The sequence below is a fragment of the Oryzias latipes genome, chromosome 15 (assembly GCF_002234675.1).
Source record: "Oryzias latipes chromosome 15, ASM223467v1".
NCBI classification, from domain to species: domain Eukaryota; kingdom Metazoa; phylum Chordata; class Actinopteri; order Beloniformes; family Adrianichthyidae; genus Oryzias; species Oryzias latipes.
In genome coordinates, this window is record NC_019873.2 from 582535 (window position 1) to 599224 (window position 16690).

Sequence of the window (16690 nt, forward strand, 5' to 3'; positions counted from 1 at the left end):
TCGTGTGCTCCAGGCTGCCAAACGTGAGCTGGAGCGCCAGCGGCAGCTGGAGTGGGAGCGCCAGCGCCGGCAGGAGCTCCTGACTCAAAGAAACCGGGAGCAGGAGAGCATCGTGCTGCTCAAGGCCCGCAAGAAGACCCTGGAGTTTGAGCTGGAGGCTCTGGTAGGTGCTGTCACAAAAACCTCCTGCGCCAGAAAAATTCAATCTCCTGTTTCCAGTTACTGGAAAGCTGCTCCTAAAGCTCTCCAAAACCTCAGACTTGATTGTCAAAGCAGACAGCCTGAATCTTTAACATGGAGACCAAGAATTTCCATCTCTTGAGCTTTCAAACATCTGATTAACACAAAAACTTTTTATACTGATACTCAAAAAACAAAAAAACACAGATAAACATCTGAGTTGGAAGATTGGTCTGATTTCAGGTCAGACTGATGTCTCACATGAAGGAAGTAAATGTTGCTTACCTTTTGGCTAATCCCTTCAGGGGTCTCAGCAGCCAATCAGCTCTCACTGATTTGCACACCGGATGCCCTTCCTGATACAGCCCTGTATTTTATGCGGCCTGCTGTTTTTGTGACATTTATTGAACATAATCTGGTTTTGTCACCTCGCTCTTCAGAATGATAAGAAGAACCAGCTGGAGGGAAAATTGAGAGACGTCCGTTTTCGTCTGTCTAATCAGAGGAAAGAAGTGGAGCAGACCAACCAGACCAGAGAAACACGCATTGCTGAAATCACACAGTTGCAGCAACAGTTACAGGTTTGAGAAACAAACTACTCCTTCACCCCCCCCCCCCCTATGTTTTCCTCGGTTCACAGCCCTTCAGCATTATTCCCATCTCAGAAACTTTACTGTGGAAAAAGTTAACAAGTGCAATTTAGACGATTACAACCTTGAATGTATAAATACAAAAAAAGAATATGTGAATACAATGGAGTTCAGTTTATGGTCAAACACAAGGGGACAAAGCATATCAAATCAAATTAAACTTTATTTATATAGCACTTTTCCTATGAAAGCAGAACACAAAGTGCTTTACATTAAAATAAAACCTAATAAATAATATAAAAGCAAGCACAAAAATTAAAAGAGCCCCTTCCCATACCTAAACACAACCCCCCACCCCTTTCACACATACTACCCCTAACTGATGGGGAAGGACAATGATAAATAGGAAATAGGCTGAGCACGAAAACATAATGTCTGTTATTGGAAACGCTAATAATAGTTGGAACCTCCCTCTTTAAGATGCTGCATAACCAGCCAAATGCTGCATCACAGGCGGGGACCAGCCCCATTACAGCAAGGTGGTGATGCAGGTTCCCATCTAGAGCTGCAGTGGCTGAACAGCAGCTGAGCCAGAGGGAGAGGACCCAACTGAGGGAGCACCGGAAATGAAAATTAAAAAGATGCGGGTCACTTCTGGGTCAGGAACATCAGACTGGCATCGCATTGGGAAAGGAATAATTACAGGCTGTACCATCTCTGTTATCCTTTTTACTCTTGCCATGAACATGGTGGTTAAGGCAGCTGAGGTGGAATGCAGAGGGGCCCTAACCAAGTCAGGTGTACGACAGCCTTCAAAGTCAAGATCCATGGTGCTGAATAGGGGGAAAGTGGTTGACAAGTTCCGTTTTTCCATCTCAGAGACTGTCATGCCAACCGTCACAGAGCAACCCGTTAAGAGTTTGGGGAAGTTTATTTTCTCCATCCTGAAAGACTCTGCTACCATCCAGAAGTCCAACAAAGAACTTGGAGTTTGCCTCACTAAGGTTGACAAGTCTGGTCTGCCTAGTAGATTTAAAGCTTTGATCTACCAGCATTCCATCAAGCCCTGAGTATTGTGGCCCTTGCTGGTCTATGCAGTCCCAGTGACCACAGTAAAGTCCCTAGAAAGGAAGATCAGCGACTTTCTTCTGAGGTGGCCAGGCCTTCCATGTAGTCTTACCAGCGCTGCGTTGTATGGGACGAGTAATATCCTGCGGTTGCTCTTCAGTTGCCTCACGGAAGAATTTATGGTGGTACGCACCATAGAAAGCCCTACAGTATAGGGACTAGGGTTGGGCCATGTCCCTTAAATTGGCCGTTGACGATGTCTGCTGTCAACCATCGGGATGGACGATGATATCGTCGTGGGGGGGCTATTTTTAATTTTTCTGTCTTATATAATTGCTATTCGTTATTTTACTTTATTACTTTATTTATTTTATTTCCCAAATAATGACTCCTCCGTGATGATCCAGTATAAACTGAGGGAAGTGACTTTAACAAAAAGAAGTAACAAACAAAATAGAAAAGAAGTGGTCCGCTCCCGCACTTAATTAGTCAAGTGGACCGGGGGAGCGCGAATTTACAGCTTTGTGTTTGAGGGGGAGGGGGGAGGGGGTGCTTTGTTACATGAGCGGTATGTGTGGGAGATTTAGGACTGCGATCCGTCCCGCAGCTCTAGGGGAACGAGCTACCAAACTCAGAACCGGGTCCAAAAGTGTGTGTCTGAACACAGCTCGGATCGTCAGCACACACAGCGGTTTGAGCTTCAAAGCAGAAATGTCGCTCAGTCCTTAGAAAACGTTCAAACAATCACGTGGATTTGTGTATCCAGTCGTGTCCCGACTAAATAAAGGCTGATGTTATTCCCACATGTTTATGTGCAGCCAAGATGCAGATTGCAGCACCAGCCAAAGCTAATGTTGTTAGCCCGTGTTAGCATACTTCTAATTGTGGCTTCTTTCCGGCTCCGCTCTTCAACAGAAAAAGCGCTGACCACACGGATTAAAATTAAAACAGGCGAACAGGTGCTTCATAATAATCGTAACATTATTAAAAGCACGTTTAGAAGATCGTCTCGTATATTACGGAGCTGACAATATCAATGTATATAGCCGCTCGGCGGAAGTCATATCCTCAGTCATTCTGGTTTTTCAAACCCTACTGCGCATGTGCGAATGATTTAGTCCGACCGAAAGTGTGACCCATGTGAACGTTTGTTATATTCTGAAAACATTTTTCTGGGACCATGTACACAGTTGGATTCTAATACGACCATTGATCAGATCAAGATATTTTGCACATGTAACCGCGGCTTAAGGTTTCTACTCGCAGCGTGGCGGGGGCGTGGCATCATGATGGTGTCTCTCCATCGGGATGTCAGTCACCCATCAAGATGGATGATGGTATCGTCCATCGGCACAACCCTAATAGGGACTCCAGGGATTGCAAAGTGTCAGCAGTCGGTACTGAAGTGAGGACAGGAAGGAAATGGAAGGCTGGAAAAGCAGTGAAGGAGGCAGAGTCACGCCTGAGACAAAAGGGCATTGGTGGGCACTGTGGCCACAGGCAGAGCGGGCTTGGGCTACTTCCCAAAGACTCTTGTCAGCCAGGCCCATGGCAAGGAAAGACACCGGCTATTCCAGGAAGAGGTCCGAGCAGGTGTGGATGAAGAGCGAGTGAGCAGGGCGATGGGACTTCGGCAGCAGGGAGCATGGACTAAGTCGGAAAGTACACTGCAGCGCAGGATTACATTGTTAAAAAATAGTCAATAAAAATAGACATCTGGAGAAATTTAAAAGCCATTGACATTACCTACTATATTCTGCTATTCTGGAACACACCGAGCGTTCTCTCGCATTGATTATTTTTTTAAATTGAGTATTGCTTTTATGATAGTATCAATCAATCAATGAAACTTTATTCATAAATTCCTTTTCATATGAAAGAACAGCACAAAGTGCTTTACATTTAAACAAAACAAAATAAATGATATCAAAACAAGCATGAAGATTAAAATAAACGAGCACAAAAAATAAATAAAAATAAAAATAGGGCCCCCTTCCCGTACCTACACAACCCCCCACTTTTTACACATCTCCCACCCTTTAATTGATGGGGAAAGCCAATGAGAATTGAGAAATAAGAAAGCACGAAAACGCTGATAATTGGAACCTCCCTCTCTGTGAACAGCTGCATAACCAGCCAAATGCAGCATCACAGGCGGGGACCGCTCCACCACAGCTAAGCAGTGATGCAGGTCCCCATCCAGAGCTCCAGCTTCTCCGTAGGTTTTGGTTCATACAGTCAGAATGGTTAACAGACCAGTGCCAGAGGATTTCAGGGTCCGCGAGGGTTCATACCTTTCTAAAAGATCTGATAAATAAGAAGGCGCAAGACCGCTAAGACATTTAAAAACTGTTAAAAGTATCTTAAAATCAATCCTGAAGCATATGGGGAGCCAATGCAGGGATGTTAAAATTGGAGTGATATAAGCTCGCCTCCTTGTCTTGGTAAGAACTCGTGCAGCAGAATTTTGGAGAAGCTGAAGGTTCCTAATGTGGGTTTTTGGAAGACCAGCGAGCAGGGCGTTACAGTAATCAATTTTACTCATGATAAAAGCATGCATTAGCATCTCCATATTAGCAAAAGTGAGTATGGGCGGACCCTAGCCAGATTTCTAAGATGATAAAAACCAGTTTTAACCACCTGTTTTATATGTGGGATAAAAGTAAGCTTAGAGTCTGAGATAATGCCCAGGTTTCTGAATGGGTTAATGAAAGTTCTTTTAACTTCAGAAACTGTTGCTCTCTCTTAGCTTCAGGACTGATAACTAAAATTTCAGTTTTGTCCTGGTTGAGCTGCAGGAAATTATTTGCCATCCATAATTTCACATCTAAAATACAGTTAAAAAGTGCTTCTATTGGTCGTGTGTCATCAGGAGACATAGCTATGTACAGCTGGGTATCATCGGCATAGCTATAAAAACTGATGTTGTGGCTTCTGATGACATTCCCCAGAGGAAGCATGTAAATGTTAAAAAGCAAGGGGCCAAGGATGGAACCTTGAGGCACACCACAATTAATTTCATGGACCCCAGAAAAGTGTGTGTCCATGCTTACCATAAAGTTTCTTTCCATTAGATAAGATTCGAAACACTTGAGAACAGAAAGGCCAAAACTTTTAAGTCTGTTTACAAGGATCAGGTGATCAACAGTATCAAAGCTGCACTTAGATCTAACAAGACTAGTACTGAGATCTGACCTGAGTCCAAGGCACACCTGACATCATTAACGATTTTTAACAAGGCTGTCTCAGTACTGTGGCTCGTTCTAAAGCCAGACTGGTTTATCTCAAAAATGTTGTTTTGCAAGAGAAACTCATTCAGCTGAATAAAAACAAATTTTTCTAAAACCTTGCTTAAAAATGGCAAGTTGGACACAGGCCTGTCTTGCAGTGTGGCCAACTTGGAAGTTTTTTTTGCTATATTTAGCAACTTTCTGGAACCCCTTAGAGACGTTTTTGCTCAAAAGTGAGGAGCAACAAATCTGCAGACTTTTCTGGTGTTTTGAGACTCAAATTTGAAATCATGTACTGTTCAGCCATTTAATTATTAAAAAACTGAAGGGTCTAAATTAGTTTTCTTGAGTAACGGTTTCACCACTGCCGTTTTAAAGGCAGCAGGAAAAATACCTGTCTGTAGAGAGAAGTTCATGATATTTAAAATCTCACTCTCAAAAGACCCGTAAAAGGATTTAAAAAGTGATGTAGTGAGAAAACTCGACCAAGTGTTGCAGCTTCAACCAGGTCAAAACTGTCCAGTGCTTCCTCAGGTAAAATCAAGCCATCATTACCAATGAAAAGGCTTTTCTGTTCATTTATGATGTTAGATCTGACAGAATCAATCTTGCTCCTGAAGTGGTCTGCAAGTCCTCACACAATGAGGCGGAGGCTGACATTGTGTTTTTGTTCACATTTGAGTTGATTAAAGATTCAATTGTGGTGAAGAGGATTCTGGGGTTATTTTTATTTACAGAAATGATGTTTGCAAAGTATGAATTTCTGGTCTGTTTTACTGTTTGATTATATTATATATATGGTATAGTTGATAGTTTATTTCAAGTTTGTGTTTTCTCCAAAGTCTTTTGGCAGATCTACAACGTCTATTCTTCTTTCTCTTTCGGCATTTCCCATCAGAGGTCGCCACAGCGAATCATCCTTTTCCACCTCACTCTATCATGAACATCTTCTACCCTAACGTTAGCCAACTTCATGTCCTCTGTTAAGACATCCATATATCTCCTCTTTGGCCGTCCTCTTGCCCTCCGGCCAGGCAGCTCCATCTCCAACATCCTTCTACCAATATATCCACTATCCCTCCTCTGAACATGTCCAAACCATCTCAGTCTGGCTTCTCTGACTTTGTCGCTAACACAGGCAACGTGAGCCGTCCCTCTGATGTACTCGTTCCTTATCCTGTCTAACCTGGTCACTCCTAAGGAGAACCTCAACATCTTCATCTCCGCTACCTCCATCTCAGCCTCTTGTCTCTGTCTCACTGCTACCGTCTCTAACCCATAGAGCAGAGCTGGTCTCACCACTGTCTTGTACACCTTTCCTTTGAGTCTTGTTGGCACTCTTCTGTCACACAACACTCCTGACACTTTCCTCCAACCGCTCCAACCTGCCTGCACTCGCCTCTTCACCTCTTTTCCACAATCCCCATCACACTGAACTGTTGACCCCAAGTACTTAAACTCCTGCACCTTCTTCACCTCAGCCCCCTGTAACCTAACGCTTCTACCTTGATCCCTCTCGTTCAGACACATGTATTCTGTCTTACTACGACTGACCTTCATGCCTCTTCTTTCCAGAGCAAACCTCCACCTCTCTAGCTGTTCCTCCACCCGCTCTCTACTCTCACTGCAAATTACAATGTCATCCGCAAACATCATTGTCCAGGGAGATTCCTGTCTTACCTCGTCTGTCAGCCTGTCCATCAGCATAGCAAACAAAAAAGGACTCAAAGCTGATCCTTGGTGTAGTCCCACCTCCACCTTGAACTCCTCTGTCTGACCTACAGCACATCTCACCACCGTCATACTTCTCTCATACATGTCCTGAACTACTCTGACATACTTCTCTGCCACTCCAGACGACCTCATACAGTACCACAGCTCCTCCCTCGGCACCCTGTCATACGCCTTCTCTAAATCTACGAACACACAATGCAGCTCCTTCTGACCTTCTCTGTACTTTTCCATCAACATTCTCAAAGCAAAAATGGCATCAGTGGTGCTCTTACGGGGCATGAAACCATACTGCTGCTCACAAATCTCCACCTTCTTCCTAAGCCTGGCTTCCACTACTCTTTCCCACAGCTTCATTGTGTGGCTCATCAACTTCATTCCTCTATAGTTGCTGCAGTTCTGCATGTCACCCTTGTTCTTAAAGATCGGGACCAGAACGCTTCTCCTCCATTCCTCAGGCATCTTCTCACTCTCTAAAATCCTATTGAACAACCTCGTTAGGAATTCCACTGCTGTCTCTCCTAAGCACTTCCATACCTCCACAGGTAGGTCATCAGGACCAACGGCCTTTCCGCTCTTCATCCTTTTCAGAGCCTTCCTAACCTCATCCTTTCCGATCTCTGCTACTTCCTGCTCCACAACAACCACATCTTCCTCCCTTCTTTTCCTGTCATTTTCCTCGTTCATCAGCTCCTCAAAATACTCCTTCCATCTTTTCTGTACACTCTCTTGGGTTGTTAGCACCTTTCCATCTCTGTCCTTAATCACCCTTATCTGTTGCACGTCCTTCCCATCTCTGTCTCTCTGTCTGGCTAGCCTGTACAAGTCCTTCTCTCCTTCCTTTGTGTCTAACCTGTCATAAAGCTCATCGTAAGCTTTCTGTTTGGCCTTTGCCACCTCTCTCTTCACTCTACGCTGCGCTTCCTTGTACTCCTGTCTACCTTCCTCAGTCCTTTCTACATCCCACTTCCTTTTAGCCAACCTCTTCCTCTGGACGCATTCCTGTACTTCCTCATTCCACCACCAAGTCTCTTTACCGTCTTTCCTCTTTCCAGATGACACACCTAGCACCTTCCTACCTGTTTCCCTGATAATCTCTGCTGTAGTTTCCCAGTCATCTGGAAGTTCATCCTGACCACCCAGGACCTGCCTCAACTTCTGCCTAAATTCCTCACAAGTTTCTTCATTCTGTAGCTTCCACCACTTGGTCTTCTTTTCTGTTTTCCCTATCTTCTTCTTCCTGACCTCCAGAGTCATCTTACACACCACCATGCGGTGCTGTCTGGCTACACTCTCTCCTACCACCACTTTGCAGTCATTAACCTCTCTCAAATGACCTCGTCTACATAGGATGTAGTCCACCTGAGTACTCCTACCTCCACTTCTGTATGTCACTCTATGTTCCTCTCTCTTCTGGAAGTAAGTGTTGACTACAGCCATTTCCATCCTCTTCGCAAAGTCCACCACCATCTGTCCCTCCAGATTCCTTTCCTTCACACCAAACCTGCCCATCACCTCCTCATCACCTCTGTTGCCCTCACCAACATGCCCATTAAAGTCTGCTCCAATAACAACTCTCTCTCCTCTGGGAAAACTCTCTATGACCTCATCCAACTCACTCCAGAATCTCTCCTTCACTTCTAACTCACAGCCAACCTGTGGCGCATACCCACTGACTACATTCACCATCACCCCTTCAATTTCTAACTTTAGGCTCATCATCCTGTCTGAGACTCTTTTCACCTCTAGAACACTGTTTACAAACTCCCCCTTCAGAATCACTCCTACCCCGTTTCTCTTCCTGTCAACACCATGATAGAACACTTTGTATCCTCCTCCAATACTACGTGCCTTGCTGCCCTTCCACCTTGTCTCCTGCACACACAGTACATCTACCTTCCTTCTCTCCATCATGTCTGCCAGCTCTCTGCCTTTCCCTGTCATTGTGCCAACGTTAAGAGTCCCTATTCTCAAACCTATGTTCCTGCCTTTTCCCTTCTCTCTCTGGCAACGGACCCTTCTGCCTCCCCTCTTTCTTCGACCAACAGTAGTCAAATTTCCACCGACACCCTGTAGGTTAACAGCATCGGTGGCGGTCATTGTTAACCCGGGCCTCGACCGATCCGGTATGTCTAAAGTGTTGTGGATGATTCGCATGGTTATTTTGGCAATTTTTACGCCGGATGCCCTTCCTGACGCAACCCTCTCTATTTATCCGGGCTTGGGACCGGCACAGAAGTTACTGGCTTGCAACCCCTGTGGCTAGATTACAACGTAATCTACAACGTCTATTCAATTGTTTAATTTCCTCAGTTCTCCAAGGGGGTGTGGCTTTGATTCTTTTCTTTTTAGATTTTAGTGGAGCAACTGATTCGAGACTGGATTTTAATTTACTGTTAAAACTGTCAACAAGTAGATCACAGGGGGCCGGCAAGACAGGTGGAGAGTAGGAGTGAACAGATGTAATAAACTTTTCAACCACTTCAGGAGTCAAGTAGCGTTTCTTCACCGTTCTCACAGAGGTCTCTCGCTTTATAAAACCAGTGATGTTAAGAAGTACACAGTAATGGTCAGATACAGCCAGGTCCACAACAGCGGACACACTGGTAGGTAAACCATGACTGATGACGAGGTTAAGAGTGTGCCCCCTGTGGTGAGTCGGCTGCATGACGTGTTGTTTATAATCAAGAGAGGAGAGCAAGTCCAAGAACTGAGTGGTGCAATAGTCCGACTTCCTGTCTATATGCAGGTTAAAATCAGCAGTTATTAAAATCATGTTAAAGGAAGTGTGGACAGATGCTAAAAACTCAGAAAACTCCTCAATAAAACAGAGTTTGGTTTGGGTGGTCTGGAAACTGTGATGCATAAAATTGGAGGGCTGTTAAAAACAAAGGCATGATGTTCAAGGCTGGGGTACTCATCTAATGAAATCTGCTTTACTGCAAAGGAGTTGGACATTATAGATGCAGTACCACCACCCTTTTTGCCCTCCCTGGTTGAAAAAACAAAGCTAAAATTGGGTGAAGAGGCCTCTATGACAACAGTAGATGCATCCGTGCTCTGTCATGTTTGAGTTAGAAAGAGTCCATCAATATTATAATCATGGATAAAATCATTTATGATACATTTTTTGTTAGACAAAGATCGAACGTTAAAAAGTGCCAAGTTAAAAGAGGGGGTGGAGTGGTCGTGGAAGCTGCTTCCTCAGGTTTTGGTGCTTCCTTTAGTGCAGGGGTCGGGAACCTATGGCTCGCGAGCCATATATGGCTCTTTTGATGGTCACATGTGGCTCGCAGACAAATCTTTAATTATACTTTTTTTTTTCATTAGTCCAGTCCTTCTCGGGCGCGATGCGATGCCAGAGGCGCGCAGTAGTAGCGGTGCTTGGAGAGAAAAATCTGCGCCAGCACTATCAGTTTACTATTATCTATAATTTCACAGAGTTTGTACCAACTGGAAACCTGTGAATTGCCGTGCCTAAAAGTGCGCGCTCCCGTCTCTGAGAAAGAGCGCGCAGATGCGGGGACGGGATGTGTGAGGAAGAAAGCAGGGGGTGGGGGGGTTGTGGGGACAGGCAGCAGGTGAATCGCGCAGGGATTGTAAAAACGTAAAACCCGCTGCCCGTCACTCACTGCAGCGTGTGAGTGTGTGTTTGGCTCCCCGTCTGCATGTGATCAGTCTTTGTCACATCTACAGAACATTCAGACCTAAGATCACGTTTAAAGTCTCAACGCCTGAACGAAGCAGAAACTCACAACGTATCAACCAGACTAGACCATCAGCAGAACTACCACGAGAAATACTCATCATTTATTAGCAACAGCATAACAATGTTATTAAAAAGAATCCACAGACTTATTGGACTTTAAAAATGTTGAAATTACATCAAATGCACACATTCACTTGTATATTTAGTTTTAAACATATTGTCGCGGACTGAGTTGGATGGCTGTTGGGCCGCGTTAAAAGTTCTGGAGTTCATTGACCGCATCAAGCACAGATCTGATTGGCTCTCAGTTCTGTCGCTCAGCCTGTTGTTAGGTAGTTTGGACCAATGGGGTTCAGCTATGAGCCGAATAAGGGAAATGGGAGGGCTGACGCGGGAGCAGGTGAATATAAAGTTGGTAGAAGCGCTCTCTCTCGTCTCGTGTCGACAGGAGAGATTCAGGAGTTGCTGAATTAATTTTACGGCGTTTGTTGTGGTCTACAGTAACCAGAATAAAGAACCTTAAAAGAGGTTAAGTCTCCGTGCCTCAGTGTGGGAAAGGGACGCTACATTATTGTATGGCTCTTTCGAAATTACATTTAAAAATATGTGGCGTTTATGGCTCTCTTGGCCAAAAAGGTTCCCGACCCCTGCTTTAGTGGATGAAGCCAGTTAATGTTTGCTTTTCTCCCAGCACTTCCCCTCATGGAAGACCTGTCTGTAATAATGGTCTTATTGGGATAGACTGGGGGGGCAGCAGGTCGTGGCAAGGAACCACTGTTGATAGTTGAAGCAGTTTGTTGGGGAATGAGGGGGGAAGATACCAAATCCAGTGAGTCACTTCCACAGACTGATGTCTGGATAGATGAAGAGGAGGTTTGGACTGTTGTGGGAATGATGGGGGCCGTTGATGTCTGGACAGAGTGTCTGATGTTTACAGCTAAAACATTGCTGCCCAGTGGACTGGGGTGAATCCTATCGTTTTTATAAAATGAGGTTCTGTTCCAGAACAGGTTAAAATTGTCAATGAAAACGAACTTGTTCAGGCTGGAAGCAAACTGGAGCCAGGTGCTCAGACTCAGCAGCCTGCTGAAGCGGCCTTGGACGCGGGAGAGGGAGGGGAGGGTCCCGAAATAAAAACAGTCAAAGGTCAGGAGTTTAAAAAATGTAAAAGTCTGATGAACGCCTTTTTAGTCGTTTCAGACGTTCTATAGGAGGTTTCATTAAAACCCACATGTAAAATCAGCGTCCTGACTGGAAGGGAGAGAACGCAGCAGGTCTGGGAGTGTCTCCAGAATATCCAGAACCGTGGCTCCTGGAAAACAGTGAGTGACCGCGTTAAAGAATCGGACCTTCCTTATTATGGAATCCCCGATGATCGCCGTTGTCGGGGTAAACAGTGGAGGAGGAGACGCGGGCACAGGTGCAGGGCCGACAGGTACCTGCATGACGACAGAGGCCTCACCTTGCGGCTGGTGGTCCATCTGTATACTGCTGTCAGATCATGGACCATGTGGCATTATTTACACAGAGGATGCCCTTGTCAGAGATCCACCCAAATGGAGTCTAAATAAAAAGTGGCTGTTAGACAATTCTTCTTTCTCTTTCGGCTTTTCCCATCAGAGGTCGCCACAGCGAATCATCGTTTTCCACCTCACTCTATCATGGACATCTTCTACCCTAACATTAGCCAACTTCATGTCCTCTGTTAAGACATCCATGTATCTCCTCTTTGGCCGTCCTCTTGCCCTCCTGCCAGGCAGCTCCATCTCCAACATCCTTCTACCAATATATCCACTATCCCTCCTCTGAACATGTCCAAACCATCTCAGTCTTGCTTCTCTGACTTTGTCGCTAACACAGGCAACATGAGCCGTCCCTCTGATGTACTCGTTCCTTATCCTGTCTAACCTGGTCACTCCTAAGGAGAACCTCAACATCTTCATCTCCGCTACCTCCATCTCAGCCTCTTGTCTCTGTCTCACTGCTACCGTCTCTAACCCATAGAGTAGAGCTGGTCTCACCACTGTCTTGTACACCTTTCCTTTGAGTCTTGCTGACACTCTTCTGTCACACAACACTCCTGACACTTTCCTCCACCCGCTCCAACCTGCCTGCACTCGCCTCTTCACCTCTTTTCCACACTCTCCATCACACTGAACTGTTGACCCCAAGTACTTAAACTCCTGCACCTTCTCCACCTCAGCCCCCTGTAACCTAACGCTTCTACCTTGATCCCTCTCGTTCAGACACATGTATTCTGTCTTACTACGACTGACCTTCATGCCTCTTCTTTCCAGAGCAAACCTCCACCTCTCTAGCTGTTCCTCCACCTGCTCTCTACTCTCACTGCAAATTACAATGTCATCTGCAAACATCATTGTCCAGGGAGATTCCTGTCTTACCTCGTCTGTCAGCCTGTCCATCAGCATAGCAAACAAAAAGGGACTCAAAGCTGATCCTTGGTGTAGTCCCACCTCCACCTTGAACTCCTCTGTCTGACCTACAGCACATCTCACCACCGTCATACTTCTCTCATACATGTCCTGAACTACTCTGACATACTTCTCTGCCACTCCAGACGACCTCATACAGTACCACAGCTCCTCCCTCGGCACCCTGTCATACGCCTTCTCTAAATCTACGAACACACAATGCAGCTCCTTCTGACCATCTCTGTACTTTTCCATCAACATTCTCAAAGCAAAAATGGCATCAGTGGTGCTCTTACAGGGCATGAAACCATACTGCTGCTCACAAATCTCCACCTTCTTCCTAAGCCTGGCTTCCACTACTCTTTCCCACAGCTTCATTGTGTGGCTCATCAACTTTATTCCTCTATAGTTGCTGCAGTTCTGCGTGTCACCCTTGTTCTTAAAGATCGGGACCAGAACGCTTCTCCTCCATTCCTCAGGCATCTTCTCACTCTCTAAAATCCTATTGAACAACCTCGTTAGAAATTCCACTGCTGTCTCTCCTAAGCACTTCCATACCTCCACAGGTAGGTCATCAGGACCAACGGCCTTTCCGCTCTTCATCCTTTTCAGAGCCTTCCTAACCTCATCCTTTCCAATCTCTGATACTTCCTGCTCTACAACAACCACATCTTCCTCCCTTCTTTCCCTGTCATTTTCCTCGTTCATCAGCTCCTCAAAATACTCCTTCCATCTTTTCTGTACACTCTCCTGGGTTGTTAGCACCTTTCCATCTCTGTCCTTAATCACCCTTATCTGTTGCACGTCCTTCCCATCTCTGTCTCTCTGTCTGGCTAGCCTGAACAAGTCCTTTTCTCCTTCCTTTGTGTCTAACCTGTCATATAGCTCATCGTAAGCTTTCTGTTTGGCCTTTGCCACCTCTCTCTTCACTAGGATGTAGTCCACCTGAGTACTCCTACCTCCACTTCTGTATGTCACTCTATGTTCCTCTCTCTTCTGGAAGTAAGTGTTGACTACAGCCATTTCCATCCTCTTCGCAAAGTCCACCACCATCTGTCCCTCCAGATTCCTTTCCTTCACACCAAACTTGCCCATCACCTCCTCATCACCTCTTAAAGTCTGCTCCAATAACAACTCTCTCTCCTCTGGGGATACTCTCTATGACCTCATCCAACTCACTCCAGAATCTCTCCTTCACTTCTAACTCACAGCCAACCTGTGGCGCATACCCACTGACTACATTCACCATCACCCCTTCAATTTCTAACTTTAGGCTCATCATCCTGTCTGAGACTCTTTTCACCTCTAGAACACTGTTTACAAACTCCCCCTTCAGAATCACTCCTACCCCGTTTCTCTTCCTGTCAACACCATGATAGAACACTTTGTATCCTCCTCCAATACTACGTGCCTTGCTGCCCTTCCACCTTGTCTCCTGCACACACAGTACATCTACCTTCCTTCTCTCCATCATGTCTGCCAGCTCTCTGCCTTTCCCTGTCATTGTGCCAACGTTAAGAGTCCCTATTCTCAAACCTATGTTCCTGCCTTTTCCCTTCTCTCTCTGGCCACGGACCCTTCTGCCTCCCCTCTTTCTTCGACCAACAGTAGTCAAATTTCCACCGACACCCTGTAGGTTAACAGCATCGGTGGCGGTCGTTGTTAACCCGGGCCTCGACCGATCCGGTATGTCTAAAGTGTTGTGGATGATTCGCATGGTTATTTTGGGAATTTCTACGCCGGATGCCCTTCCTGACGCAACCTTCTCAAACAAACCGGGCTTGGGACCGACACAGAAGCAACTGGCTTGCAACCCCTGTGGCTAGATTAAAAGTGGCTGTTAGACAATAATTTTCCTAATTACATTGAAATGGTAATTAATGACTACTTCAAGGTTAATACACATGAAACAACTTAGGCAATAAAATGGGAGCGGTTTAAGGCTGTAGTGAGAGGATATATAATTAGCTACACCTCATCCACATCTAGAGATTTTCATAAAGAGAGATTATTACTTGAGACTAAAATAAAAACTCTTCAGAATAAGCTGATCAGCAATAACACTGCTAATGCTGAAAAAGAATTGTTGACACTTAAAACAGAATACAATAATATGTCCGCAGATAGAGCAATTTCTGACATCAGACTTAATCAGAACATCCATGAACAAGAAGAGAAGGTGGGGTCTTTGTTGACATGGCAACAAATTAAACAATTAAAAACTAAAAAAGCAATAACTTCAATCAAAAAATAGCAAAGGTATTACAATAACCAATCCTGTAGAATACAGAAAAGAATTCAGAGAATATTATGGGTAACTATACAACTCAGGGGAAACTGTGATAGTCAAATGATATTTTTAGATTCTGTAGAAATCCCTTAAATCCCAGACAAATTTACAGAAAGACTTGAAGCTAATTTGGAGGAAAAAGATATCAGTAAGGCTATTGTCGATATGAAGGTAGGTAAAACACCTAGCCCTGATGGACTTCCAATCGAGTTTTATAAAAAATTAAAATCTAAACTACTTAAACCTCTTGTGGATATGTTTTTAGAACATTTCAATGTGGAAGTCCACCAAAATCGCTGACAGCAGCCACTATAACACTACTACCCAAACCTGGCTGCCCAAACAACTGTTGCGAAAACATGAGACCAGTAAGCCTTTTGAATGCTGATTTAAAAATTCTATGTAAAATTTTGGCCAAACGGCTACAAGAAACTTTACCCTATGTAATCCAAAGGGATCCAAATGGCTTCATTTTAGGGCGACAGGAGTTTCATACTGTTAGGAGGATTCTTAATCTTAGTCATGGTTTAGATCAGTGGTCCCCAACCCCCGTGCCGCGGGCCGGTACCGGGCCACGGGTCATTTGGTACCGGCCGCACAGAAAAAATAAAAGAAATCCTAACAGACTCTATTATTTAAACTCATGGATCATTTTACATTTTTAGGTATAGAAATCAGACGTAAACTAAACGATGTTGTTAAGGGTTAACTATGAATCTTTGATAAATGAAACTACAGTGTCTGTTGATAGGTGGATGTCCTTGATTGGAAGAGTCAATGTTATAAAAATGAATATTCTCCCCAAAATGTTGCATGTGTTTAAGAATTTGCCATTGCCCCCACCTGATAATTTTTTTTTCAAAAAGAAAAAAACAATTTGTTGCATATTTGGAAAAATGAAAAAGCATGAATTCGATTATCTTTAATGCAACTGCCATAGGTTGAAAAACTAACCTGTCTCACGACGGTGTAAGCCCAGCTCACGTTAAAATGGGTTAAAATGTCCAAATATAATTTGGTATCATTGGGCTACACAATTAAGATGAATACAATTTTATTTTGAAACTATTGAGAACTCCTGGGTGGTAATAAGGTTCTTGTCTGGGGCTGTGGGCGCTCTTCTGGGGCGGGGTCCCGCTTTGGGCCCTCCCGCCGCGGCGGGGGGGTTGCTCTCCTGGTTGGGCTGGAGCTTGCACTCTCTGTCTCCCCCCATGCCTCCCTGCTCTCTGGCTTTGGGGGGCCCCTTGGCGGTCCTGCTGGCCCTGGCCTGGGTGGCGGATGTGATTGCCCGGGGGACGGTTGTTCTCTATCTGCTACCGTGCGGGTGTTGGGGGGTTCACTTCCACTTCTATAATCACCCTCTTTTCCCCCCTCTCTAACATCCCTCTCTCTTCTTTCCTTTTCCGTCCGGTCCAACACAAAAGATTTTCAAATATGATTAAAATGAATCAAGTTTGGCC

General features: G+C 44.9%; 1 protein-coding gene across 2 annotated transcripts in view; it reads left to right on the forward strand.

Annotated features, from left to right (window-relative positions):
* itsn1 (intersectin 1) overlaps positions 1-16690 on the forward strand; it is a 116096-nt gene that overhangs the window by 50058 nt on the left and 49348 nt on the right. For both annotated transcript variants that reach the window (XM_023963057.1, XM_023963058.1), the window contains exons 14-15: positions 14-163; positions 621-761. In XM_023963057.1, the coding sequence (XP_023818825.1) occupies positions 14-163; positions 621-761 (291 nt within the window). The remainder of the gene's footprint in view (positions 1-13; positions 164-620; positions 762-16690) is intronic.